Consider the following 27273-nt stretch of genomic DNA (forward strand, 5'->3'; position numbering starts at 1 on the left):
ATACTTTTAGAATTTTCTTACAATATGCACAGCTTATTCTGTAACTAGAAAGGTTTTATTCTTTAAAAAAAAAGATCAAGGCCCTAGGAAAGGGAGAGGAAGTGAGGACACCTAGGTGTAAAGCACCAGGGGGGTCTCACAGCTGACTTCCTCCAGATTTGGCTGTGACAAAGGCTGATGAGGGTCCTATCCCCACCAGATGGTCAGAATTACCATTATCATTAATGTATGGGATCTAAAATGACCAGAGGAGGTTAAGCAAAGATTTTCCCATCACCTAGACCTCTCCTTGATTTATTCCTCAACAACTGAAAGCACACAAAAGAAAAATTCTGACCTGCATATTAAGGGATGAAACTGTATGATGTACCAACAGTTTCAAAAAATAGAACAGTAGGTTTTTATACTGTTAAATTTAAGAACTAGTATAGGATTCTTGTATTTCTCACAGCTTGTACAAAATCCTCTTAACATTCTCATGAGGCAGGACGAGCAGGCATTATATGTAACTCCGATTTTCAAATGAGGATTTTGAAGCCTAGGGAGGGTAAGAGTCTTTCTGGTTCCTACTCCTTGTGCCATTCACTAAACAACATGAATATTCTAGTTAGGCAGTCCCTATACTTCTTGGATAGTGACTTAGCATTCTTTACTGTGACAAGACGAGGCCTCGGCCTCTAACATCTGCCGCACAAGTACTCCCCTCACCTGATGGGCTTCTGCAAAGTTCCCTCGGAGGATGCAGGATGCTAGCAGTGACTCAGGTGGGGAGCACATCATAGGGATGAGTGAACTTTGAGTTTGGGGCTGCAACCGGCCATCCAGCTCATTCCTCCCAGACACGGTGTTCAGACTTCCCTCTGTTGGGACATAAGAGTGTGCAGGCCAAGGGAGCAATAGAAATTGAGGAAAAACTATGCTGCTGTCACGTCCCACCAAACTCTCGCATCTTCAAGTTCCTTCTCTAAAAGGAAAGCTGTATGCAAATGAGTCTTGATTTGTCCTCAAATGAAGGGCAACCTATGCTATCATCTTTGAATACAAAACTTAAGTACCATGCTTAGGTATTCACCTCTCTTTGTCTCTGCTGATGGGTAACTCAATTGATAGCCAAACAACCTTTCCCCACTGAAACCTGTTTGGCCATCTGCGGAACCAACCTTCTTTTTGTTTTTAATTGATATACAATTGGCATGGAAGATTGTACTAGTTTTAGGTGTACAACATAATGACTTGTGAAATGATCACCAAAGTTTACTTAACATTCATTGTCACACATAGTTGCCAATTTTTTTTCTTGTGATGAGAACTTTGAAGATCTACTGTCAGCAACTTTCAAATATATAATGTAGTATCGTTAACTATAGGTACCATGCTGTATATTTTATCCCCGGGGCTTATCTATCTTATAACTGGAAGTCTGTATCTTCCAGAACCAACCTCCTGAACACAGGCATGAACTGCTTAGTCCAGGTTTTTCCACCATGGTGCATGGTAACTCCATATCAGGGCGAAGCTGCTTGAAGTATGCAATTGGTTGGGCCCCCATACCTGAAGTACTTGTGCTCAGCTCACTACTTGTACTTTCCAGGGACGGATTGGAGCCTCTGTCCCGGCCATCTACAGTGTTAGGAAGAAGAGAGAAAATCAACCATCAACTCCTTACAGTGTAGAAAGTGAGAAGTTGGCTTGAAAGCCAAGATTGGGGTAAGGCAAGAGGATAATGGGTTAATACCTGCTGCTTCTTCTATAGCAAAACACAAGTTTCCACAGACCAAAGGGGAAGGGTGGGCTTCACATGGCCCCAGTGCGCATTTGGGTAGCAGCTTATACCAGTGGTTTCCAGCCTGTGGGTCTCAGAGCCCTAGGAGCTTTCAAGTTACTTCTAGAGGTCAGGGTCCCCCATCTACTCACTAAGCACTGTCAATGTTCTGGGGGAAAAAAGAATCACAACCATTATGACCAGGAAGTAGTAGGGTACAAAGGAAGGTCACAAAATTTTCTGACAGGAAAAGTTGTCCTTATACTTGAAAAGGTAGGGATCCGGTCTGTAAAAAGTATAAGACCCGGTCTGCCAAAGACCACGGTATTTCAAGCTCTGGAGGAAAAGCTTCTTCTCAACAGCTGCTTTCCTGAAGTGCTAGGGCTTGAGAATGGAGGCTCACTAATCTTAGTGTGGTATCAGCCCCATGCAAGGGCGTCTCCATGGCTCGCTGTTTGGAAAGGAACAGGCAGCTATGGGAAAGAGAAGATGGATTGCGTGTTCTTCAAGGGCTGGATAGGTCAAGTGGATGCAAACTATGCCTTTCGACTCACACCAATTAATTGATCAGCTTAAGGGCCTTAGTAACTCAGGAAAACCTGAGGTTTTCCAGGTTTCTCTCACGATATCCTTCACTCTACTCAGTATGCTCACTTTTCTCATTGTCAGTTAGCTAGAGCCTACTCATTTTTCTGAGCTCGGTTCAAGAGTCAACTTTTCCATAAAATCTGTTTCCCTGACTTTTGTAGGCTATGCTGATCTCCCTCTCTAGGAGATTTCTTCTGTTTTCCGGCAGTGCAGTTTAAGATTTAAATGTTTACTGTCTATACAGGTAAATTATAAATTCTTTGATGGCAAGGTCCTGGTTTACGCCTCATTCACCTTTCAAGATACCCATGGGTAGTATTGTTTAGCACATAGGAAACTCTTATGAATTCCTTGTTAATTATATAAAAACCAGCACCAAAAGCCACAATGAAAATTTGATTATCTAAAAATTTAACACTCCTGTATGATGCTTTTGTATTAAACTCCTTAAGAAAACCCATAATCAAAATCAAAAGACAAAATGGAGAAAAAATTGTTAGCACATAAGACAGTATATTTTTCTTAATGTTAAAAGAGCTTACAATTCAACCAGGAAGATGAATCCAATAGAAAATATGGACCCTAGACATGAATAGGCAGCTCACAGAAAAATATAAATGGCCATAAATATATGAAATGGTATTCAATCTCAAACTAAAAATTAATATCAAAACATGATACACCATTGCTGTATTTTCATATTGGCAAAGATTTAAAAAAATCTGATACTACTCATTTTTGTGCAAATACGCACTCATATGCATTCGGTGGGAATGTAAATTGGTCCATCACTTTTTAGGCAATCTGGTAATTATTTTATATCCATATATCATTGACCTTGCTATTCTATTGCTATGGTCTTATCCTACACATATACTCACATAAGTATGCAACATAAGTATGCACAGACATATGTACAAGGGTTTTTATTATAGCATTGTTTATAATAGTAAAAAAACTAGAAAAATTGAAACGTCCACAAAAGTGTACATATGACAATAGAACACTAAGCAGCCTTTAAAATAAGTGAAAGTAAGTTCCAAAATATAGTATGATACATCTGTGTATATAAAGGATATAAATGAAAAGAGAAAGTTGCAGTTCTCAATATATGTAAGTATATATAGTATGATGCGTCTATCTATATAAAATGACATACAGGCTTATACGGTATGGAAAATGGAAGGAAGGAAACTACTAGCAAAGGTTACTTGGTGGAGTGGGACTAGGATAATCTTAAATCATTTTTATTTGTTTGGACCATGTGCTTTACCTTAAGGAATATAAGACAAGTGGCAATATACCACTTGCCTGAGAACGAGGCATAGGGTGAGCTCTTCAGATTACCTGTCCGGCTCTTCCGCATCCGACGACCCCGGCGGACACTAGGGTGCCGTGTGGCAACAGGCCGGTATCTTGGGGTAGGTTGCTCCTCTGAAACAGCAAATCCAATGGGTCACACGGGAAAGTGATCAATTTTGATTTGACCCACTTCCTGAGGTAACAGGTAGAGGAAGATTTGGGCTGGGCTCTGAGACATGGTTCTGACACTAGTTGCTATGGTGATATACCGAGTTATGGTGTGACTCCCATGCATTCCTTGCTCTCTCCCACATTCCTGGGATTTTTCACCCTCCTCATTTCCTGGACCCACTGGTTCTGCCATCTCCTCTCACCTGAGCCTTGGTTGCTTGTTACCACCTTGTATCTCCATTGGGCCTCAGAGAGAACTTTGGAAAACCGGTGCAGGCGGCTCTGCAGTCCATCTCTGCTTCCTGCGCAGCTCTGGCCTTCCAGCAGCTTTGGCTCCTCAGCAGGTGTGCGACTGCTGAGCTCATCCAGCTGCTCCTGGAGAAGCCTGAGGAAGGCCCCTATTGCAAATTCATCAGCCAGGAACCCATTGATACCACTAGTAAAGTGCTTTAGGTCCAAATAGCTGTGCCCGTGAGGCCCTGGGGAACTGTCTTTCGGCTCTGTCTTCAGACAGGTTGGAATTGTATAAGCAAAGCTCCTGGGGACTCCTAGGGAACCCCGTTCAGACTTCCTCTCAGGCTGTGCTATGTGCTGAGGGCTCTCCGATGGGGATCTCAAACCCAGCAGGCCCTTTCCCTCAACGTCATCCTCCTCAGCATAGTCCTCGGGCAGGTGAGGCTCTGGATGAAGGTCGGCAGAGGTGATGAGGAGCAATGAGAAGATGTTTTCTAGAAGTTCCAGGCACAAAGAGTCAGGTACACTGCACAGATACTGCTGACACCTGGCCAGGTATGTTGAGAAGAGATTTGAAGCACCTAAAGAAGCATGTATAAGAGACCAGAGAAAGAGAAGAGAGAAAATGCAAACATTAGAGATACTACTTACCAGACTCAAATTTTCTCACAACTTTAATTATTTTTTAGTGACTAAGGGAATTGTAGTTTCAGTCAGAATAATAAAAGACTCTCCAGCCATGCCTTTCATGATTGCAGAAGGATTTTGCTACCTTAATTAAAAGTATAGCTCACTGAACACACGTTATTTTGTTCTCCTTTTTAAATATTATATTACTCTTTATCTCTGACAAGCACTCCACATTTCTGTTCCTGAAGTGAAGGCAGCATGCAGAGTTCTTATTCCTCAATTCTATTTTTACTCATCGTTACACTAAAGGTGATCACGGACTACGTAGATCTCTTAAGGATTACTGCTCAAAATGACATGCTCAGAGGTAATGGTCTGTTCCAAAGCTACAAGGGAGAGATAACTGACCAGCAGTCACACAAGGCAAGTTAAGAAATTATCAGCTATTATGAAAAATGAGAGAGGATAGGGCATAGGGTCTTTTATACTGTAGGCTGTGACCCATGACATTGACTTAGAGGCTACATTTAAAAAAATAAAATACAACAGAAAAATAATCAAGAGTATGCTCTGTTTGGAAGGGTAAGTATTATTTCTTAAACCTTATTTCAGTTTATATATAACTTACATACACATATACACATACATATGTAAATATACAAATTATATACCTAGGTATAAGCTGGAGTGTGATGTGAAATGCTATTTTTACTGTGGATTGTAGTTTTAAATAAGTATTTGGAAAACACTGCACTAGGTGATCAGACTCCATTAGAACTTATACAAATCACCCACTTTCTCCACGTCCCTTTGATTCACGGAGGTTGATAAATGGATAAAATTATTCCTGCACATAGTAAAACCGAGGGCCACCTCCCCAGTTCTGGTGGGCAAGGGTTACCACACAACGAGCTCTCTGGAACCGGTCATGACCAGCTTATGTCCGAGAATGGGGGTGGGCACTGTACCTGAAGAGGAGATAGAATCATTCACTGGTTCCACAACCGACCCCGGGTCCTCAGCAGGACTGTCTTTGCATTCCTGGCACGGGGTGTGCTGGTGTGAGTTCACACAGAGGGCATAGATGGCATACTTCATGGCACAGAAGCTCTGGTAGAGTGCCAGGTTCTGACAGTGGCTCAGGTGCTCAGGGAGCAAGGCATTAGCTGAATCTGCATTATAGAAACAGGCAGAACTTCAGAGTTGGTTCTTTCAGGTATGGGCTGCAAGTATGGCTGAAGCAAAGAGATGCTGCATTTCCAGGTCCCCTACGTGTTCTTACCCGCACTCCTTTCTGTTGGTTTGAGCTGTGTCCCTTCCTGGCCCTTTCCTCTACTCAACATCAATTTTCAGTCCCCTCCATTTCCTTTTTCTCACCAACATCCCTTCTACATGTCTGTTCAACATAGCCCTCATGGCTACTTAACAAGTCCTTTCCTTACATTTCTTAAAATCTTGTTTTTCCTTTTTGAAAAATTAAGACTTTAAGTAAATGTTTAGTCTCCCTAGTTGCCACATTATCTAAGAGGCAGGCTTAAAATGTGTTTCGATTGAGTAACGAGAACAACGGCAACGAAAAAAATTTTTTTGAAAAGCATTTGATATTTTTAAGAAAGCACCAAAGCAGATATCTTGGGTAAAAAACACAAACTGTTGAAATTCCTTGTGCTTGTTTAATAATTTATAATTTCTCATTTAAAAAAATTTTGAACTTCAGGAGGAAGAGAGGGCACCATAATATTTATAGGGTTTCTAAACGTTTTAATTTGACTTTAATTCTTTTCATAGCAAAAGTACAACCTGCTCAAAGAAAAAGCATTAAATGTAGCAAAGCAAAAAAGAAAAACATCGCCCATGATCCTATCAGTGAAAAACAACCATTGTTAACGTTCTGGTTTACCTGTTTTGATAGGGGTGCATATATGTATGTGTGTGTATGTCTAAATTGAGTGTAATGACATTTTCTATACTATTTAATTTTCCTACTTTTTAAAAATCCATTATAGTATAAGCATTTGATTATGCTTCTTCATAAACTAAATTTCTGATGGCTGCATGTAGTTCTCCTGACTGAATCCCTCACCTACCCAGATTCCTCCAGGGCAGCACACTGCAGTAGTTAGGGATGCCTGGCTACTATGATGTTGCAATAAACCTTTTTATGTACAGGCTTCCTAGTGATTACTTCTTCTAGAAAGTTCAGCTTTGCCAAGGTCAAGGTAAGAAGGAGAACGAGATCAATATTGTTCTATGCCCTTTGCCTCTACATGGCATTACTGCCCAGGTCGAGGACTTGTAAGCACTTGTACAACTCTGAAAATTAGTGGCTCCTTAAATTTTGTAGGTCAGATGCATCTCTTGCCTCACCCTTATCCCAGCCCTGTTTTTCCTCTGCTGTCTTTTCCAAGTTCAAGTTCTAAGTGTGTCCCAGTGGGTCACCAGGGATCAGATTTAAAATACTTCATTGGAAGCCTTTTGTACTTGTATGTAGAAAACAGAGAGTTCTAGCTCTCTTACAAAACCTGCCAAACAAGTTGCCTACCTTTCCAGAAAAAAATTTAGAATGTACCGTGTTTCCCTGAAAATAAGATGTAGCTGGACCATCAGCTCTAATATGTCTTTTGGAGCAAAAATTAACATAAAACCCGGTCTCATTTTAACATAATATAAGACTGGGTCATGCCATGTCATGTCATGTCAGACTGGGTCTTACACTAATTTTTGCTCTAAAAGACACATTAGAGCTGATGGTCCAGATACGTCTTATTTTCGGGGAAACATGGTAGTAACACATTTCCAGTTAGTGGTATGTCCTTTTTCAAAGTAAATCAAGGCAACATCTAAGCTGAGCAACATCTACTGCTATAAAAGGACATTTGTTTTTCTCAAAGCTAAGTGTCCTGGGCCTGTGTGGCAGGTTGTGACTACACCATGATATGATTTTTGAGAGCCAAAAAGCTTGTTAATGGGGACTTGAATATTAAGCAAAGATCTAAGATTAAAACAAGACTTGGCTATTGTTTCAGGCAAGTCTTTCTTCTAAACCTCTTTATCTGTACAAAAGAGTATACAGAAGATATGGGAGAGAAGGAAGGCCCAAATGTGCTATGAGAAAGCTTATGAAGAATGGAGAGACTCACCAAAAATTTGCATAAATACTGCCAACGACAATGCTGTGAACTCAGGGGGCAGTTCCTAATTATTTCATTGGGGTGAGGGTATGCTAATGGTTTATGAGAAGGTTCCATAAGGACAGAGGTTCCTAGGGGACTGTTTTTTATTTTTTTTAATTTTTTTATTGGGGAACACTGTGTTTTTCCAGGGCCCATCAGCTCCAAGTCGTTGTCCTTCAATCTAGTTATAGAGGGCACAGCCCACCATCCCATGCGGGAATTGAACTGGCAACCTTGTTGTTGAGAGCTTGCGCTCTAACCAACTGAGCCATTTGGCAGTCTACCCCATGGGACTGTTTTGATAGGATTTTCTACAGTTCACCAAGAAAGAGGAGGCATGTTCCTATATTCCATGATCTCACTGGGGCAAACAGCACTCATTTAGAGGGCACTTGCTAGACTACCCATTTTGACAGAATTCATCTCGATAAATCCTGTGCTGAAAGAAACTTGGGTGAGATTGTCCTAGGAAGAAACCTTGCCCAAGTCACTCCATCACCAACTCACCATGCTCTTGCTGGAGGTCCTTGGCTGGCACCTTCTGTAAGAGCTTGAGAACATCTTCCTCCCTGAGGGCTGGAAGGTTTGTAAGGTGATGGAGAGAGTAGAGCACTGAGTGGCTGTCTCCACCATGTAAATGACACAAGAGATCTCTCTTTGGTATGGGGTTGCTGAAAAGGAAAAGGTGGGAGAATGGAAGGGGAGGCAGTTTACACAATTGCACTGAAAAACACGAATCTCGATTCCCTCTTTCTCTTTCTCTGGCCCATAATACCACAGGTTTCACTTCTCCTGATCTTTGGTTGGTCGGGGATAGAGTAGAGCATTTATTTACCCTCTAGGAAATAAATCCGTTAAGTCAGCTCTACCTAGAAAGGGCCTTTTTCGTCTTTAGGGTCTAGAAAGGGCCTGCAGATGAAGCTTCCCAATTTCTGTCCTTTTCCCAGCTAAGAAGTGACACAAGCTTCTCTGCTTTACTTTGAGCAAGGGCTCAAAATAAACTACTTCCCACTCTGCCTACTCTAGTTCAGGAAGGGCTGGTGAAGTGGGTGAAGAACAAAACAGGAACCGTTAAGTAGGGAAGACCTAAGGCTAAGGTATCAGGGAAACATGGCTCACACACAGTTAGTGGGCAGTTGTTGAAGAAAAGTGTGATCTAGGATAACACATGACTAAAAATGTGGACTACATTGACATGTGTCACTTTGGGCATGTGCCGTAACACCTCTGGGCTTCAGTTGCCCCGTCTTTAAAATGAAGATAATACAGGTATCTACGTCACAGGATTATTGTGAGGCTTAAGAGAAATCATCCACGTAAAGGGCTTGGAGCTATGCCTGGCATATTAAGTGCTCAGGAAATGTGAGCTATTGTTCTTTTTACCATTGTCATCCTAAAATTATCCTCTAGTTATAACCTTATGGCTATGGTGAAGATAATTATTACTCATGTTTCTTTCCTGGTTTGATAGTTGGAATGATTATTAGTTGCTGGTCAACTCCATCAACTCAAAACCTTTATGTGGAAGATTTCTTCTAACGGTCACATACACAGAGCACAGCGATAAGTCTGTCCAGTGGTGGGAAAAGGCTGGCTGCACAGGGCTATACCTGCTCTGCTGTACACACCACTCCAGGACCTCCAGGTGAGCCCACAACCCATCACAGGCATCCCGGAGGAGCTGGTCACAGCCTTGGTCCTGCGTTGGTATAGAAGAAAGAGATGCTGACTCAGGCACCTGACCGACTTCAGGACCCTGCATTCCGCCTCCCCCCAAAGCCCCACAGCACTCACTTCTGGAACAGCGCGGGCTACAGAGTGAGAGTTACCTGTCTCCTGTGGAGTGCCTGGAGCAGACTTTTGGCGGACCCTAGGCTCTGGCAGTGTGTCCAGCCCAGGAGTACAAGCAGTCGACTGAGAGGCCTGAATTCTCCATCTAGTAGGCAGCCCAGCCTCGGGAAGTCTTCCTCTTTCAACAGCGTTAGTGCTGTCACCTGTAAGTCAAAGAAAGCTGCTATCGGCAGTTACGTGGACTTGCAGTTCCTTAGGGTAAGAAGTTTTTCAGTAGAACAGAGAGATTTCTGACAATGACAGAAGTGGCCAGCTGAGCAAAAAATGTTCACTAAACAATAAGCTCTTTGAAGGCAGGAACGACCTTCTGCTGTAACCCCTGCTCCTAGCATAGTACATGGCCCATAGGATTAGGTTCATAAATATCTGCTGAATTAAACTGAAGCTCAGTTGCAATCTGGAAGAAGGTTAGAGTAATTAAATTTCCCTGTCAGATAGGCAACATATTGCTGCCACCGTCCTTTCTTCCTCACACCTTCAGAAAGCTCACCCGTATCTAACATTTTAGTTCCCACCAAAAGACCAACATAAAATGACTGCAGTTCTAACTACGAATGATAGTGGTTCTCAAAGCCTTCTTTCCCTTGGGACTATGGGATGGACAGAACCAAATGACTCACCAATAATTAGATGGCTTTGTGCTGGATAAATGAGTGCGAGAAAAATGAGGAATGAAAAAGTCTCTAGTACCCAGAGAGTCCCTGGGTACTTTTGTGATAAAGAATAATTACGTTTGACCTACCAGAATCTGCTCGAGGAAGTGCTTGTTGTTGCTCACGCAGTAGAAATAGGCCAATTTCCAAGCCTGAGCTGGGTCAGGATTGGAGAACAAGGCCAGCATTGCCCGCTCAGGGTCTAGATGATCCGGTGAGACTGAAAACCAAACCAGACAGGGTCACTGGGAAGCTGGAGCTCTTCTTTCCTAAGTGGAAGCCCTAAGTGAAAGTTGATTTGAAAAAAATCAACTGATGCGAGAGTTCAAGTTCACTCTTTTAAAAACTTAAACCAGGCATTCTATACTTCTATAGTATTAAAGACTCTACTTCTCTCAGTGGCTTCTGAAAAGCTCTTTATGCTATTGTTATTACTTTACTTTTCTTCCCCAGCACTCCAACTTAGACTAAATCTGTGCTTTTACAATAAAAGCACATCTCATTGTCTGATGCTTAGCCTCCCCCATTAGACTTTCTGAGCAAATGGAAACCCCAGCCTCGAGGAAGTCCCTGAAGGTCGGGCAGAATGGGATTACCAGTACACCAGGAGAAGCAGCAGAGGAATCACACCTTTTCTCGAGGATATGGCCTTTGGTGGCTTTTCTGTGGCCTTCTCTGCATAGGTATGGCCATATAGGGATACCAGGCCCCGTCCGGCCTTGTGCAGCAGGCAGCTGAGCAGCCGCTCCTCCCGCAGGGGACTCCCCTCAGTCCTGCAGGCCTCCAGTAGTTCTTCACATAGGAGACGCAGCTCAACCCCCAGTGGCTCTGCAGGGCAACGCAGAATCTGCAGGGTTCTGTAAATGGCATCTACATCCCCAGGGGACCCAATGCCAGGGCCCGGCAAAGCTCGCAGTGCCTTTCGAATGAGGTCCACCAGTGCCTTCTGCAGAGGCCAGCCACAGAGGCTGTTGCCGTCGTCCTCCCTGAGCAGGAGCTCCAGCAGGGCCTGCACTGCCTGGGGAGCCTGCCTCAGATGATCCCAGAGCACAGAGACAGCTTCTGAGCTGAGCCGGAGGGTCCAGCTCTCCCGCCTCTGCTTCCCAGGAAGCACAGGGTCTACTGTATCTTGTGATAAAGCCTCATACAGCTCCTAAATAGAGGATGAAGAGAGGGATGTATGGTGAGTGTGTCTAGAATGTTATCACCTGTATGCCTTGATGTTTTTCTCTTTTCTCTGTATGTGTGTGTGTGTGTGTGTGTGTGTGTGTGTGTGTGTGTTTGTGTCATAGCAGTAGCAGCAAACACTTCTTTAGTAGTTACTATGTGCCAGGCTCTTTACACAGAAAAATCAAATTACAACAACCTTACAACAACCTTAAGAGGAAGATACTACTATTATCCTCATTTTACAAATGAGGACATTGAGGCAGAGATTAATTCAATTGCCCAAGGCCTTCATTTTCAAGCTTGTTCCCCCTTATTGCCTCCAAAATGTGTTATGTCGATTTAAATCAGGGACTGCAAACTCATAGAACAAGCAGGTAACAAATGGGCATAAGACATTATGTCCAACTCAAGGCATTTAAATTCATTTTTAAAAACAAATTACATACTGGCTTTGAACCCTTGATCTAAATCGTAGCCATGCTTTAAGGTATAGTCCATTCTGTATCCCTTTACAAAATCTTCCCCAATACCTCCAACCCACACAACTCCCCTCTTTACTGGGCTTTCAATGCACTGAAAATTAGTACTATATGGTTTAGTATAGAATTGTCTCATGTGTATTAGTCTTTCTTCCCCCAACCAGACTAAGCCCTTAAAGGCAAGCATCTCTCTATACCTTACAATTTGTTTGTAGGGTGGGCGCAGAGGGAGAAAAGGGGGTACTTTAGCACCATGCCCGTGGTTGGTGCTCAGGGATGCTTCTTCATTAATTGCCTCCAAGATGGTCACAGGATCACGAGTCTTTGACCTAACATAAGTGACATTCCCTACCTTAAATGCTTCTGCTAATATGTCTTTAATTAGACAGGGTGATGAAATAAGTAAGTACTGAGCCTCAGAGCATACCTCAGGCACTTAAGTATAGATATAGCTAAGACTTAGTTTGAATCTGGCCCCAGATGTGCTGTGAGGATTAACTATAACACATTCAGTGCACCTGTTATAGAAGAGGTGTTCAACAATACTAGTTCCTTTCTCCCTTCATATTCCCTACCATATAATGGTGAAAAAGTCAAACACCTAGTTTAAATCCAAGTTATGTATTCCTTTTACATGCAATGAAAAGTCTTTAATCCCCAGCTATACTTAGTCCTTCCAGAAAATCCATGCAATGAAAAGTCTTTAATCCCCAGCTATACTTAGTCCTTCCAGAAAATCCACCTCTAAGAATTCTAAAATCAGGTAAGTTTATCCTAATTCTAACCTCCCCTCAGAGGCGCCTCTATCTAGCCTGGTTTTGCCTGAGAACAGACTATAGCTAACCTCCTGGGGACCTGCCTCTGCTGGATCCCTGGGAGCTGAACTGCCTGAGTGCCTATGACCCTGGGCAGAGGGTTCCAGAACCCTCTCTCACCTTGAGGATGTCTTCTGGAATGTCACCTTGGAGGTCTTCTGACAATAAAAGAAATTCAAGTTTTCTCCGGAAAACAGCTGGAAGTAACTTCTAAAAGAATCATATGAATGAAGGATAGCGATTAGGCATATGTTTTTAGTTAAGAAATTGTAAGGAAATATTTTTCTTCAGTTACTCTTATTTCTGCTGTTAAAGTACTTTTAACCTAGATATATTAAATTCCTAGATCTGTTTTGAGATACTTTTCTTTATAAACAAAAATAGCTAAGCTTGGATGCATAGCCCTCTTAAATACTAATACTTAAATCACACACTCTAACTCCAAAGTTTGCTCATTTCCTGTGACTTTTTTAAGTCTTTCTCCAAGAACCTCCCTTACAGTGTCCAAAACACCCAGTCATGACTAAGCCTGGGAGGGTGTGGTCCACGTGATCTTTTTGTGGTCCAAATCCCTGATTTTGGTATTCATTATAAGTTTGAAAACAAAAGTAAAGGGGATCTAATGTTTACCGAACACTTATTATGTGCCAGGTACTGTGTACTATATCTTCACGTATTTTTAAAAATCTCATTTAATCTCTAAACAACCCTGTGGCATAAATATATATTTTAAAAATAATCTTTACTAAAGATGAAATGGTTAGGAAGAATTTTCTAATTATTTTAAACATGAAAAGGAAAAAGGGATGAGACGTACCACCAGAGAAGACTAATATATAAAAGAAGAGAAAGCCTCTGACTTTTCCTGTACCTGCTTGTTTCACAGTAACTTCCCTTTACCTTCTTCTTAAAACTAAAACTGTAGTCTGGGAATAATCTTGACAAACACTGCTTTAAATTAGAGACACTTGTATATCATGCTGCTGGTTGAAGATTCCAGAAGCTGGGTTTTATTGAAAGGTACCCTAACTCAAGGCAAGGAGCACCTGCAGGATTGTGTTTGTGGGAGAGGAATTGACAGCGCAAGATCACGTGCCATTCACCACATCAGAGGCTAACATAACATAGCTTGTGCTTGGTCCAAAGACATAGTTGTTCTCACCACACCCTTCCCTCTTGCACCTACACCATCTGAATACTTGTGTAGTGCTAGTGATTGGAAGTTGGTGGAGAAAATTCATGCTGGGAAGCTGAAGGTTAGTATTTCTATTGAGGAAACAGAAGCAGCATGGCTATTAGAAGCAGCATGGCTGTGAACATCTCTGCAGTTAAATCTTTGTACCCATGTTTACACATGCAGACATAGATCACTACAAGAAGGCAGAAGGCAAAAGTGGATGGAGAAAAGAGAAAATGGAATCACTATTTCAACTAATAATTAAAAAGGAAGCTTTTGGCAGAAGGTGGGAGACTGGAAAAGGATAGGCAGCCAGCAAGTCCCTAAAAGATGAAGGCCACTCCAGGAGTAGAGCTACTCTAAGAACTCTCTTGAAATCGTACTCCTTATATAAACTTTTAAAAATTCTCTGAGGTCCTTGTTTAAAGTTTAAAACATTCTCACATCTGTTTAAATAACTGAGACATTGGAGCCTTGAGGACCACATGATCTTAGATATTGGCACAAACAAGAACAACTCTTAGTCTGGGCTAAGGAGCAGGGAAGTGATATCCACTGCCTGATCTGGTTGAGCAACTGTCCACAAAATAAGCAACCAATCAGCCATAAAGTCAGCAAATACCCTTTAGTGAGGGGAAAGTTCATCTGGTTTGACAAATTCCATGTTTGTACTGGAAATATCCTTAGTCAGTAATAATAAAACACTTTTTCTTTTTCTCTTTTAAGATACTATCGAATATTTTAGCTTAAGTTTTTCTCTTAGATCTGAAACTATAGCGAACTCTTAATTATCCTGGCGTTGATTATTTTTCAATTTTGCTCCTCTTTCTTCTTAGTCTTTTCGTCATTTCCCTTTGCTAGACAAGTGGCTAAAGCCTGGATTACTAGTTTAGTAATTTCTGTCACTTTTTGACAGCTCTGTGGAGAAGGGTAAGTGTCAGGCACAACTGGAACTAAAGACAAAATTAATTCTGATGACTGAGGGGAGTAAAGAAGAAAATTAGGCTACATTATAGACATTTACAAAATAGAATTTATGGTTTCTTACTTTTAAGCCCTTGAAAGCTAAAACTAACATTGAGGTAGAAAAAGCAGAGGTCTGGAAACTCAAAATCAGATCTTGGCTCCAGCCATAGTTCTGCCAACTAACTTTATGGTGTGACCTTGGGCCAGTCATTTCTCTTCTGAGTCAGGGGTTCCTCACTTAAATCGTAAAGTGTGAGGTTTAATACAAATTGCCTCAGAGAAAGACTTTTAATGGATATCAATTTCTGATAATTATCACATCATTCTAAAGAGGCTTTTAATTACAATTTTACTTTAAAAAGAAAAGCACTTCCTTACAAGTTTTCTTTCAGTATTACTTTGCTCACTTTTTTTATATTTGGTAAATTTTAGTTCAGTTCAGGTGAGTTATTCAATTATTAATCAATAAGGTTTAAATGTATAAGATTTCACTGCACTGGATTAGTTAAAATAAGATTTTTGGAAGAACCACCAAGTTTCAGCTCCACCCATTCTCCATGAATAAAGTAGTATGAGGTTCATACTTCATTTACTACCTTGTCACCCTCACCAATTTCTGTAAAATTCTGTTCAGGCACAAATCTCACAGTGGTGTTTAACAAAATGGTATCACCTCAAACGGTATTACATGCCAATGTATGTTAGTGAATTAATGAGTATATTTTATTTAGGTAAGGAGACAGCAATAAAAATTCAAGCCATTCTCATTGTGAATATGGAGAGAGGAGTATAATAAACCTCATAATAAAGGAAGTAACAGACAGAAGGAAACTATCACAATGACTTTCAAGTTCTTCTCAGTCTCAGACTCAGGAAAACATTTGTAATATAAACCTCTTTACCTTTTCCTGGGCCAACCATTCTTCCAGTACAAGAAGCCAGACCCAGGCTAATCTTTGAGGGTTGATGTCTTGTCCACATCTGAAAAGGGTAAAAAGAAGGAATTTCTAAACAAAGAGTTTCTATTGACCTTTTTTGTGATCCAAGATTTAGACTTCACTGCTCAGTCTATTTTAAACCTGAACAGGCAAGCGTGGTGAAAACACAATGCAATATACAGATGACGTATTATAGAATTGTATACTTAAAACCTGTATAATTTTATTAACCAATGTCACCCCAATAAATTTAATTAAAAAATACACTTATGTATTTTATAGAAACCCATTAAAAAAAATCCTGAACAGGCAAGATGTTCTAATGAGAAATTTTCAAATGTATATGTCATCAATAAAACTAGGACCAGAATAAAGCTAGCAGCTTTCATAAAAAACAGCCTTCATCTTATCTCCACTTCTTTATCTAGTCTTTATTATTTTTAAACAAAGTAGTATTACATAGAAAACCATAAAAGCAAAGCTATCTAAAGTATATTCTTGAAAACAGAAACTGAATCAAGTAGTCTTAAAGAAAAAAAGGAACTTGATAAAAAATTATTTTTACCTCTAATGCTAAAAAGAGGGTTGTAGGAAATTATAAGACTTTCTTTGAAGTTAGTAATTTAAATTAGACAGTAACAGGCTAGAAACCAAATTTAAGGGAAAAAAATGAAGGAAGAAAAGAATCACTTAAGTCCCCATTCTAAACATGCTAATATAATACTTAAACAGTATAACATAACTGCCAAAGTAAGGAAAAATGAGGGACAGACTGAACAGTACATTTAACTCCTATACTACTAGTTGTTATTAGCACTGCCACGAATACTTTATTAAAAATTTAGAGAACAGTGGTTGACAGGGGGCAGGGAGGCATCTAAATACAAAAATGTATTCCCAGGAAGTGAGGGAATTTTTTTGTGGTTACGAAACAGTTGTGTATCTTGATTACAGTGATAGTTACAGGAATTTATAGATAGGTAAAATTGCACAGAACTACACACATAAAAATGAATGCAGATTTAAAAAATGGTGGAAACTGAACAGTCTGTAGTCTAGTTAACAGTAATGTATCAATGTTAATTTCCTGGTTTTGCTATTGTACTATAGATACATGAGATGCCACAATTGGGAGAAGCTGGGTAAAAGGTACTCTTTGTATTATTTTTGTATTTCTTGTGAGTCTATAATTATTTCAAAATAAAAATCTTTAAGTGAATTCACTTCTAGTCCTTTGTTGAAGCTACAACATCTTCCATTTCATAAGCAAGTGGAGAACAGGGTTTGCTTTTTTTTTTAAATTAAAGTTTATTAGGGTGACAATTGTTAGTAAAGTTACATAGATTTCAGGAGTACAATTCTGTAACACATAATCTGTATCTCACATTGTGTGTTCACCACCCAGAGTCAGTTCTCTTTCCATCACCATATATTAGACCCCATATACCCTCTTTTAGAGCTCCCTAGGGTTTGCTTTTTTTGGAGGGAAAGAAAATGATTTTCAATGCAGTTCCACCATCTACTTTAATGGTAATAAACAAGCAATTGTGGTTTCAGTCACAATTTGTTATCCAGGCTTAACTGCAGATGATTAGTTCAAAGCCAATACTAATTAAGTAATAGGCATGTATTATGGAGGTAAAATTTCAGAGCATGTGAAATACACTCTGCCTCGGCTAATTCTTCAGGGGGTGGCTGAGTGAAGCACTTGACCAGAGCCCAAATATTGAACCTAGTGTCTCAGCCCTGTGACTCTCTGGCAGGAAGAGAAATCCCTTACCTCAGCTGATCTGGACACACCACCAGCGCCTGAAGTATATTTTCCACCTTCTTTGGGATATCCCCTTGTGCCTCGTGTAGCTGAGGAACACATGCCTGTGCCAGCTCCCATTCTCCTCTTCGAAGGCACTCACAGAAAAATCCAAAAAGCTCCTTCTGGGAAGCAGTTTCCTCTTCTCCAAATGGATGGTGCATTTTCCCAGCACAGAGTGCAGGGAGATAGAAAGAGATGAATTACGCAGAACACATTTTCAATTTTCTCATTCGTGGAGCACCTCCTATAAAAGGTATATTCCAGAGTAAGAAGAAACGAAAGGGGCTGTGTTTAGAGAAACTAGCAACACCGGTACTACCCTGATTGGGAAAGGCGGGACTTACTTTCATAATTATGGTTGTCAAGACTGATTTGACATGTCACTATCTTCTTTTTTGAAAAGTTCCACCTTTCCCCAAGGGGTGGATCCCATCTCTCTACGCGCATCCAATATTCATTTAATATTAATTGTCATATTAGCCCGGGCCGCAGACCCGTAACTCCACTTTCGTATTTTCTCCTGAACTTTATACCCAGTCCGACTCTAAATCCCCAGGTGGTCGTCTCCTTAAGAATGAGAAATTCAGCAGGGACCTCCCTAGTCTGAGCTTTCCTTTAAGGCACAGGATTGAAGATCCGGAGATGAATCTGTGTCAGAACTGGAGGGCGATGGGGGTTGGGGCACATGCATGCTCCCTACAGGGGTCGTAGAGAGCGCCCCTTCCTCTCCGCAGTGCTTTACACTCACCTGCTCCCGGGGCCCAAAGCAGAAGCGTTTCCAGCGCAGCCATGTTTGAGCCGAATCAGGTGACAGATTCCAATCGTATGGTTGCAGGGGCGGGAGGCCTGAGATGCTGACGATTGACAGCGGCTACTCCTATTGGTCAATGGAGGAAAGATGCAAATAAAGCGCCATGTTTGTTTGGGTCACGTGACGCCACCTCCCCAGTCTAAAGGAAGCAAGGAGGCTCGGAAAGAGTAAATCAGCTATCTGCCCAAGGCCCATCCTTCTCAGTTTTGACAACTCTTCTCCACATCTTCGGTTCTGTGTTCGGCGGAGCAGATGGCAGAATAACTGTGTTCCTTGACTCTTTCCCCTCCCTCCCTCTCTTTTCTCTCTAGCGTTTGAAGTCAGCATTTACTGAGCGCCAGCCGGTGATAGTGCTTTGCTAGGCCTTGGGAATACCAGAGCAAGACCTGAATCCTCCTCCATTATAATTCTGTCCACGTCGGCCCTCTTATAATCCCAGAACCCTATCTTCTGAATTCCTATTTTCTTCTGTTTAACTCCATTCATTTATTTAAACATTTACCCAAAACCGTTAGTTCAGCGGTGTGCTAGGCTTTAGAAGCTGAATAAGATGTGGTCCCTATCCTCAAGGAGCTCACAGTTTATTGAGGATGCAGGTCAATAATTAGGATATAGGGAGCTCTATTATAAATTAGAGTTATGCACAGGGAAGTTGAGAACAAAGAATGAGCAAAAGCTTTTCGCAAATACAATAATCAAACTGAGTCAACGGTTTGAGCAGTTTTATTCAGGATTTCCCAAACTATTTCACCAAAGGGTGGTGAAAAAAAAGCCAAAACAGCCCCAAAACTCTCTTGCAAATCCTCTTTCATGATAGGTGGATTCTCTTCTATTTCCAGAAAACATACCTCTGGTCCATTAAGCAGTTTTTAAATGTGGTGACAAAAGAAAGAAAAAAATTACAAGAAAGATCTCCTGGCTTCATACACTCCTTGCTGATGTTCCTACACCAGATTTTGATAATCATTAGATTGAGAAACTGGAATTTTTAGTTTCATTATTATAATATTATAGAGCGTAAACTACAATTCCCAGCAAGCAGCGAAGCCGACCTGGGCCTCTGCCCACTTCTGATTGGATGTTTGCCAGGACGAAGAGCCAACCAGCGTTTCGATTATTGCTTTGTGGCGCTTTCCGCGGGGAACTGTGTGAGGGGTGGGGGAAACTTTGAAAGTTGGATGCTGCAGATCCGGTACCGGGAAGTTTCATCTTGGGGGCAATTGTGGGGACGTGGGGTGCGCTCATTATTTTCTGCTTCCTCTATGGGCCCGAGGTATTGATACTGGGGAAGCGGAGAGTCTCTTGGGTACAGGGCACGCCCCCGTGAGCCGATAGGGATCTTACCAAGAACTCTGCCGCGGATCTGGGGCTTCGTGACTTTTTTGTGGGATTGCATGGAAGCAGCTCCTTGTTAAAAATGCTGTTTTTAAGGGATTCCGGGGTAATGTTTTCGCTTCTTGATGCCCACCCCCCTCCCACTTCGGGCAGTTGGGGGTTTAGGTCGGGGAGCCCATGATTAGGGGAAATTTAGCGTCTGCCCCCCTTCAGGTGGTGTTGAAGGAGAGGTAGATGATAGCGAGGAATCAATGTGGAGTCAGATCTCTGACGCGGAACTACGTGTGGTGCGGCACTCACCATAGGCTAGCTGTTAGATTTGCGAAAGTTCCTACTCACTGCCTCAGTATCGTTAATCTGTAAAATATCCGAAGCGCTTGAACAGTGTATGGGACGTAATAAGGGCTCAATAAATGTTAGCAGTTATTATTACTTAACGGTTTTCAGTTAGCATCTAACTTGATTTTTCTTTTCTTGATGACGAGGACAGGGTTGAATGTCTTTCCTCATCCCCCCTTCACATGAGCGCGTGCACACAACACAGAGCAGAAATTTCTAGTCTGGTGGAAGAATCCAACATGCAAGCCATCATAATACATCGATAAGATTATTGGGCAAATACGTACAAAGTGATGGGCACATTGGAGAAGAGACTGAGTTGGGGGCAGGCTTTGTCGAGGAAAGTCAGGGAGGCAGGATGGCGCTTGCATCATCTATTACACACTGTTGTGGCCGGAGAGCAGGTCATGTGAGGCAGCAAAGGATGTTTTGCTGAATGAATTGATAATGCTTGTTAACCTTGAGCATTATGTGCCAGGCATTGTCCAAGTCCTTTAACCGTCACTACATTCCTACAGGTGTAGATATTTAAATTACCCTTGTTTTATAGGAAACTACCTGACAGTGGTAGGTGAAGTAACTGCCGGGAAGGTCAGGATCTGAGCCTTGCAATCTGATGTGCAAATGAGAGAGAAACGAGGGACAAATTTATGAAGGGTCTTAAAGCAATCCTAAGAGGTGTGGAATTTATCCTATGGTCTAATGGTTCCGTGGGCAGTTTAAAGGATGAGAGTGACAGGATAGGAGCAACTTTTTAGGAAGCTATCGCTGGCAGGATTGTGGCACTGACCTGACTTTTGCAGGCCAGTTTGGGGCTTCTTGTCCATAGCACCTTTAAATACCAACGACAGTATTTATTGCATGACTGCAGTTATTTTTGTATATAGCTCTTTTCATCTTTTACTGTGAGTTGCCAAAGGAGAGGGAATATGTTTAAATTATTCTTGTACCTAGAGCTAAGCAGAGTGTGTGCTTAAAAAGTGAACAAATGAATGGATGTTTTTAGTAAGGCAGAAGCTATGCAATAGTCCAGACAAGTGGTGGGAGTGGCCCTAGTAAGGCAGAGCTAGCAGTGTTGGTCATTGTTAAAGTCCAGGTGGTTTGGGTTTACAGTTCTCCTTTTTGATTGAATTTATCAGTCTAAGTGGCGTCATTGCCTGGAATTACCTGATCTGTAAAGACACTACATAATGACATACCACATGTCACTTAGTAAACTTTCTATTGGGGAAACAAATCAATAATGACAAATTCCCATTGAGAGAAATGAAAGGGATATAGTGTGTGTTTATGAGAGGTGTGTGTGTGTGTGTGTGTGTGTGTGTGTGTGTGTGTGTGAGAGAGCGAGAGAGAGATTTAATCTGATGTTCACACAGTTAATCTGATACACACATACACGTATGTCTAATCTGATTCAGAGAATTTAGATATTAAATAGAAATTTGGGCCATGGTATTGGAAATAAATGTCTACATTCTCAGTATATATTTTTGTTCCAAAATGTTACTTCTTTTTTGATAATTATATTGCTTTATCCCCTGGAACAATGAAGAGTTCCTGTTTCTATTCTACCCAGAATATATTTTGCCATCTCGGAGATACATGGCTGTTTCTTTGCATGCATTATTAAGGGAGTCACAGTGATTCTATTCTAGCTCTCGGAAGATGATTATTTCAGGAGCCTTATTTAGCCCCAGAGAGATTCAACTAGAGTGACATTTAATAGTATATGGGAATGTGAGAAGCTAGTATAGTGTGTGGGAATGGGGCAGCTGGTACAATAAACAACAATTCAGCTTGGAAATAACACCTGGAATAATACAATCTGACTTGATTCAGAAGATGTTTTTCTGACTTATAGAAAAGGGGTAAATTAAATAGATTATGGACTCGTAGTAGAGTGTAGTGGTTAAGAGGCTAGACCTCCGAGTCAGACTTTCTGAGCTCACATTCTGGACCTACCATTTACTTTTTCTGGTAATATTAGGGTAGCTAAGCTTGCCAGGCTTTTGTCTTATATGCAAAAATGGGGTCAATAACCTTTCTTATAGGGATGTTGAGAAGACTAATAATTTATATAAAGCAACAGTGCGTGATACAGAGTAGATACTAAATAAATTTATTGATACAGTGTAATGAAAGGAAAGACTTTCTAGGAGAGCTGTTTGGAAATCTGCCTTGAAGTTACACATCCAAATAAAATTTATAAATGCATTGAAAATCTCAAGATGCTATAAAAATGTGAAGTGGTATTATATACATATAAGTATCAAAGAATTGTGTGAAATGCACATTCTTGCCTTGTTTCTCTGTGTGCATGTTTGACAAACAGTTGTCTTCCCTATATAGAAAGATTCTACTATTAGAAAGATTCCCCATTAGATTCTATAGCCTTACTTTATCAGTAATATTTTAAATACTATACATTTCATTTTGCATGAGAAATTCAAAGAATTTTTTATTCTGTGGAGTGTTTTGGATGGTAGCCAGCTATTATCGCGTATGCTATTTTCTGATGTTTTTTTCAAAGTGTTTTTTTTTTTTTTTTGCTGCGTCTGGAGGCATGGGTAGCAGGAAACTAAGACGAGTGGGTTTATCACAAGAGCTGTGTGACCGTCTGAACAGACATCATATTGTTACCTGTCAGGTAAAATTTATTTAATTTTTTCCAATGAAAAACTTTAAGTACAAATTAATTTTAAGTATACCTTAATAACTCTTAAATCTGAAATTTGAAAGTGTGGGTTTACAGAAAAAAGGTAAATGATGGTGTTTCTACATAGGCTAATTTTAAAAGACGAGCCCCTAGGGTTACACTTCCAAATATTATTTCATTTATTCAAGTTCAATATTTTTGTATTTTGTGGGGGAGGATCCTCATGGCCTAAGGTGAAGTACACCTGTGCCATTGGGGATTTGAGAGAAGTTTTACCTATTTAAAAGAAATTTTGTAGTTACATGAGAAATATGACTCAAATGGTATTCAAAATGGATAATTCCTCTTGAAAGCAAGAGAAATTAATAGGATCATTTATTTTCCTATTGATGGAGAGAGAGAAATGTATAGAGAAGATAATTGTGTTTTTAAGCACAATAGTGAAGCAAATCTCTTTTGGGTTAAATGAAATTTAAGGTTTTAGATTAGGACTTAATCCTAATAAAACAGACTTTCAGAGCATACGGCAATTTTGAAAAAATTGCTTCATGTGTTAAAGGTATCTTTGCTTCTTCTATTATACGTTTAATAACCCTCATGTTCATACTTTGAAATGCCTTTAAAAGTATGAAAATTAACATTTTATTGCATAGTCAGTTTTATTCCCTCTCAGTGATCAGATACTGCCTCTGAATGATCTCATATAGCTTAGGAGAAACTCATTTCAACCTGACACTTTCTGGGCATCTGTTTGTACCCAAACTCTTTCAGGCACAAGTGCAGTGTATATATACACCTGGGTTGTATGCTGCTGCTACTATGTGATGTTACTTGGTGTGTCCTCTGGTATATGCCAACTAACTTTGATAACTATAAGATAACTATAAGACTACCGTCATATCTTTTAGTTAAGGCATATTTAGGAGGGAATACCATATGGAACACATAAATCTTTGCTCTGCAATACATTTCACTGTTATCTACACATGGACAATATCAACTGAAATTTTCTTTTTAATTCCAATGTCTTTGTTGCACATACATACATATTTAAAATATTCCCTTTGTGTCTCTTTAGAACTTCTTATGTCTTTCCCCACCGGAGCTTGTGAAGATGACTGGCCTTAGTTATCAAGGTGTCCATGAACTTCTGTGCATGGTCAGCAGGGCCTGCGCCCCACAGATGCAAACGGTATATTTTTTTATGATGATTTGATTATGATTTTTATTTTGAAATGATTATCATATTTACAGTCTTTTTTGGGATGAAGCAAAAGCAAAAATAAATATGAGTACCTGAGAAATATTGACTCTCACCAGAGTTAGTCCTCTAATGAGAATACACGTGAAAAATTTATGTAGTTTATAAGCTCATGGGAGATGGTTTCTAATTACAGGAATGAAGAGGCAACAGAAAGTTTTGTACTCTGTAGCTGATAGAGATATTTCAAAAGGTCACTTTTCTCTTTATTTGGGCGGGATTTGTGGACTTCATGGTTAAATTATAATATGCTTTTAATTTTAGAATTCCCCTTTTCTCTGTCATACTAACTTTTATCATCATTACTCTACATCATAAAGTATATATATTGAACTTACCCTTGATTATTGCTTGAATAAATAATACTTGAAAACTTATCTTTACTCTTGAGAAGAGTTAAAGTCTTTTATGACAAGTTCTCATCAAGTTGTATACTGTTTTTTCATACTTTCTGTCTCATGACTTTAGCTTTTCAAAATATAGGTTTTATGCATGGTAGAACAAATATTATTTTCCCAGAATGAGAGCTGCCTAAAAATCTGTTCAACGCTTTGTAAATTGCTTACCTTATTATGTCATATTGAAATTTGGTAACTACTGAGCAATAAAGTAGGGTGAAATTCTGTGAAGTTGGAATTGTCATTTGAGACTTCTGAAACAATGAACAGATAAAATACTTTCTTTTGTTTAGATTTAGCTTGTCATCTAAGGAAAATACCTTAACGCAGAAATACCTTAAGGCAGAAGGAGAATTAGAATCGGAGTTAGGTATGGCACTTGTCTTAGCATTGTTATTGATGTCGTAGCTTTGGACAACTTACTTTGTTTTATGGGAGAAGTTAGAGTTAAAATAGTGTGAGATGATTCTGTGACTAGATTCAAAATATCCTGTTACTATTTTGAAGGCTGTAAAGCACCAGGGAAACCTTTTAATTTGACATCTATCTTTCTATATATTTGGTCAATAGCTAATGACATATTTCTATTTAGATAATTAAATAAGAGAACATGGGTGGGAAACTCAACTTTAGATTCCACTTCCATCACCACTTCAGCTGCAATCTCAGTATCATTCCACATGCCAATTCAAGAATCCATCTTTCTCCTTTGTTGCACATTCACTCTTATAGCATTCTTTAGATTTGAGTCCTGCCTTCAACATTGGCTTAGCCTTAGTTCATTTCTTCAAGGAAGATTTTTGTCTGTTTATGTATTTGTTTATTTAGTCAGTTATTTCTTCAACCAATATTTATTGAGTGTGAGCTATGTATCAGGTATTTTGTCAGGTACTGGGGATATTGTAGTGAACAAGATTGACAAAGTTCCTGCCCTCACATAGCTTACAGTCTAGTGGGAGAAGTCAGACATTAAACAAATAATTCCATAAATAAATAGTTAATTGTAGTAGTGATGAGTCCTATAAAGGAAAAGTTTAAGGAGCATTAAAACATAGTACCAGGGGACATTACTTAGTTTATGAGTCAGGAAGGGCTCCCCCAAGGAAGCGATATTTAAGCTAAAACCTAAAGGATGGATAGGAGAGAGATAAGCAAAGGAGTTGGGGAGGGAGAGAGTGGGGCAATGGGACTGGCAGATGCAAAGGCCCTGTCAAGAGAAGCACAGGGTGCTGGTATGGTCATAAAATGAAGCTGGTGTGAATGGAATGTAGCAGGGAGAAAGAGGATGGCAGGAGATGAAGTCAGAGAAGTAAGCAGGAGTCATGGCAGTAGGACCTGCAGACAATGTTAAGGATTTTGGACTTTATTCCGGGAGCAATGAGAAGCCATAAAAGTATATTGTAATATGTGTTTTAAAAAACTCAGTCTTGAATATAGACAAGTGATTGAAAAGGAGGAAGAAAATATTTGTGAGGGCTAGTTAGGTATCTGTTACTATATTCCGAACAGAATGTGATTGTGACATGGATTATTAGTGTGGTATTAATGCAGAGGGTATAATGTCAATTACTATGAGAGAGACTTAGGAGGTAGAATGGGTAGCATTCGGTGATTGTCTGTGAGTGGTGGTGAGGTACAGGAAAGTGTCAGCGATGATTCCTTGATTTTTGCATTGAGAAACTGGGTGGTTCCATTTCCTGAGGTAAGGAGTACTGGGAGAGGGTCAGCTTTGGGGAAGGCAGATCATAAATTCAGTTTAGTGCTTGTTGAATTTAAGGTGCATGTGAAACGCTGAGTAGAGATGTGAAGCAGGCTGTTCCATACTCGCATATGAGCATGGAGCTCAAAGGGGCAGTCTGCCCTGGAAGTGCGCCTTTGGGAGTCATCCATGTAAATGCAATCGTAAAAGCCATGGGAATGGAGGAGCAATTGCCTAGAGAGTATGGACAGTAGGAAGATACGTGTACCCAAGACCAAATCCTGAGTGAAGCCAACATTAAAAAGATGAGAATAGCCAATGACGAATCTGAGAAGCAGCAGCCGCCAAAGAAGAAAAACTGGTGGAATGTCCTATCACAATATTACTTTGTCTCCTTTGTGCACATACTATAATTTCTGAAGGCTTGTTTTGTTAGTTCATTTTATTTATTTACTTATTTTTGAGAGTCACCAAATTGATTATTCTGGTAAGTACACGTACAGTTTACAAATGAAGCACTTTAGTGTTGACAGACCCTTTTGCCCATCTACATGTTGCCTGATGATGGACTGTAGACAATATTCAGGCACTTCTGAATCAGATGCAAACCATGCGACTTTAATCTTAGCTTTTCTAATAATTATGTGCCTGAATGTAGCCTTAAAAAAATTCTACGGTAATCCATGGTGTAACTGAAATAAGTATTCAGTAAGAAAGATTAGACAAGAGGGGCACATTTATGGCTCATAAATAGTAATATTCTGGTCTTCCTACATCCTCACAGAGCAGAAGAACCTTGAATTTAAGACATATATTTATTAAATTTAAGACTTTAAGTGGGTAGAAACTGTGTCTGTTTGGTTTACCCTTGTACTCCCACATCCAGTCATATAGTGTATGGCATGCAGTAAGCACACAGTGAATATATGGTGAATGAGTGAATTTTTATAGTTTCATTTCATTGATAAAAATGAAAATTTTAATGGTAGAGATTGCAAAGAGGCAAGTGTTCTTGTACATTGCTAGTGGGCATGTAATCACATTAATCACAT

The 27273-nt window shown here is 40.1% G+C and overlaps 2 protein-coding genes across 8 annotated transcripts in view; one reads left to right on the forward strand and one right to left on the reverse strand.

Moving 5' to 3' along the window:
- The window catches only part of ZFYVE26 (zinc finger FYVE-type containing 26), a 60115-nt gene extending 41588 nt beyond the window's left edge, over positions 1 to 18527 (reverse strand). The window contains exons 1-14 of one of the 3 annotated variants that reach the window (XM_081049149.1): positions 18471 to 18527; positions 17690 to 17966; positions 15874 to 15952; positions 12949 to 13038; positions 10995 to 11517; positions 10454 to 10584; positions 9690 to 9854; positions 9471 to 9559; positions 8368 to 8531; positions 5656 to 5859; positions 4027 to 4638; positions 3698 to 3784; positions 1552 to 1620; positions 709 to 860 (exon numbers count right to left, since the gene is read on the reverse strand). In XM_081049149.1, the coding sequence (XP_080905275.1) occupies positions 709 to 860; positions 1552 to 1620; positions 3698 to 3784; positions 4027 to 4638; positions 5656 to 5859; positions 8368 to 8531; positions 9471 to 9559; positions 9690 to 9854; positions 10454 to 10584; positions 10995 to 11517; positions 12949 to 13038; positions 15874 to 15952; positions 17690 to 17883 (2559 nt within the window). In that variant the 5' untranslated portion in view covers positions 17884 to 17966; positions 18471 to 18527. Of the gene's footprint in view, positions 1 to 708; positions 861 to 1551; positions 1621 to 3697; positions 3785 to 4026; positions 4639 to 5655; positions 5860 to 8367; positions 8532 to 9470; positions 9560 to 9689; positions 9855 to 10453; positions 10647 to 10994; positions 11518 to 12948; positions 13039 to 15873; positions 15953 to 17689; positions 17967 to 18470 lie in introns of those variants that run through there. The other 2 variants (XM_081049150.1, XM_081049151.1) reach the window with 2 other exon arrangements.
- A 1132-nt stretch (positions 18528 to 19659) lies between these two features.
- The window catches only part of RAD51B (RAD51 paralog B), a 626013-nt gene continuing 618399 nt past the window's right edge, over positions 19660 to 27273 (forward strand). For 2 of the 5 annotated variants that reach the window (XM_081047382.1, XM_081047384.1), the window contains exons 1-3: positions 19663 to 19806; positions 22769 to 22854; positions 23942 to 24055. In XM_081047382.1, coding sequence (XP_080903508.1) covers positions 22771 to 22854; positions 23942 to 24055 — 198 coding nt within the window. In that variant the 5' untranslated portion in view covers positions 19663 to 19806; positions 22769 to 22770. Of the gene's footprint in view, positions 19807 to 22768; positions 22855 to 23941; positions 24056 to 27273 lie in introns of all 5 variants that reach the window. The other 3 variants (XM_081047380.1, XM_081047381.1, XM_081047383.1) reach the window with 3 other exon arrangements.

This window comes from Rhinolophus hipposideros, assembly GCF_964194185.1.
Source record: "Rhinolophus hipposideros genome assembly, chromosome: 5".
NCBI lineage: Eukaryota > Metazoa > Chordata > Mammalia > Chiroptera > Rhinolophidae > Rhinolophus > Rhinolophus hipposideros.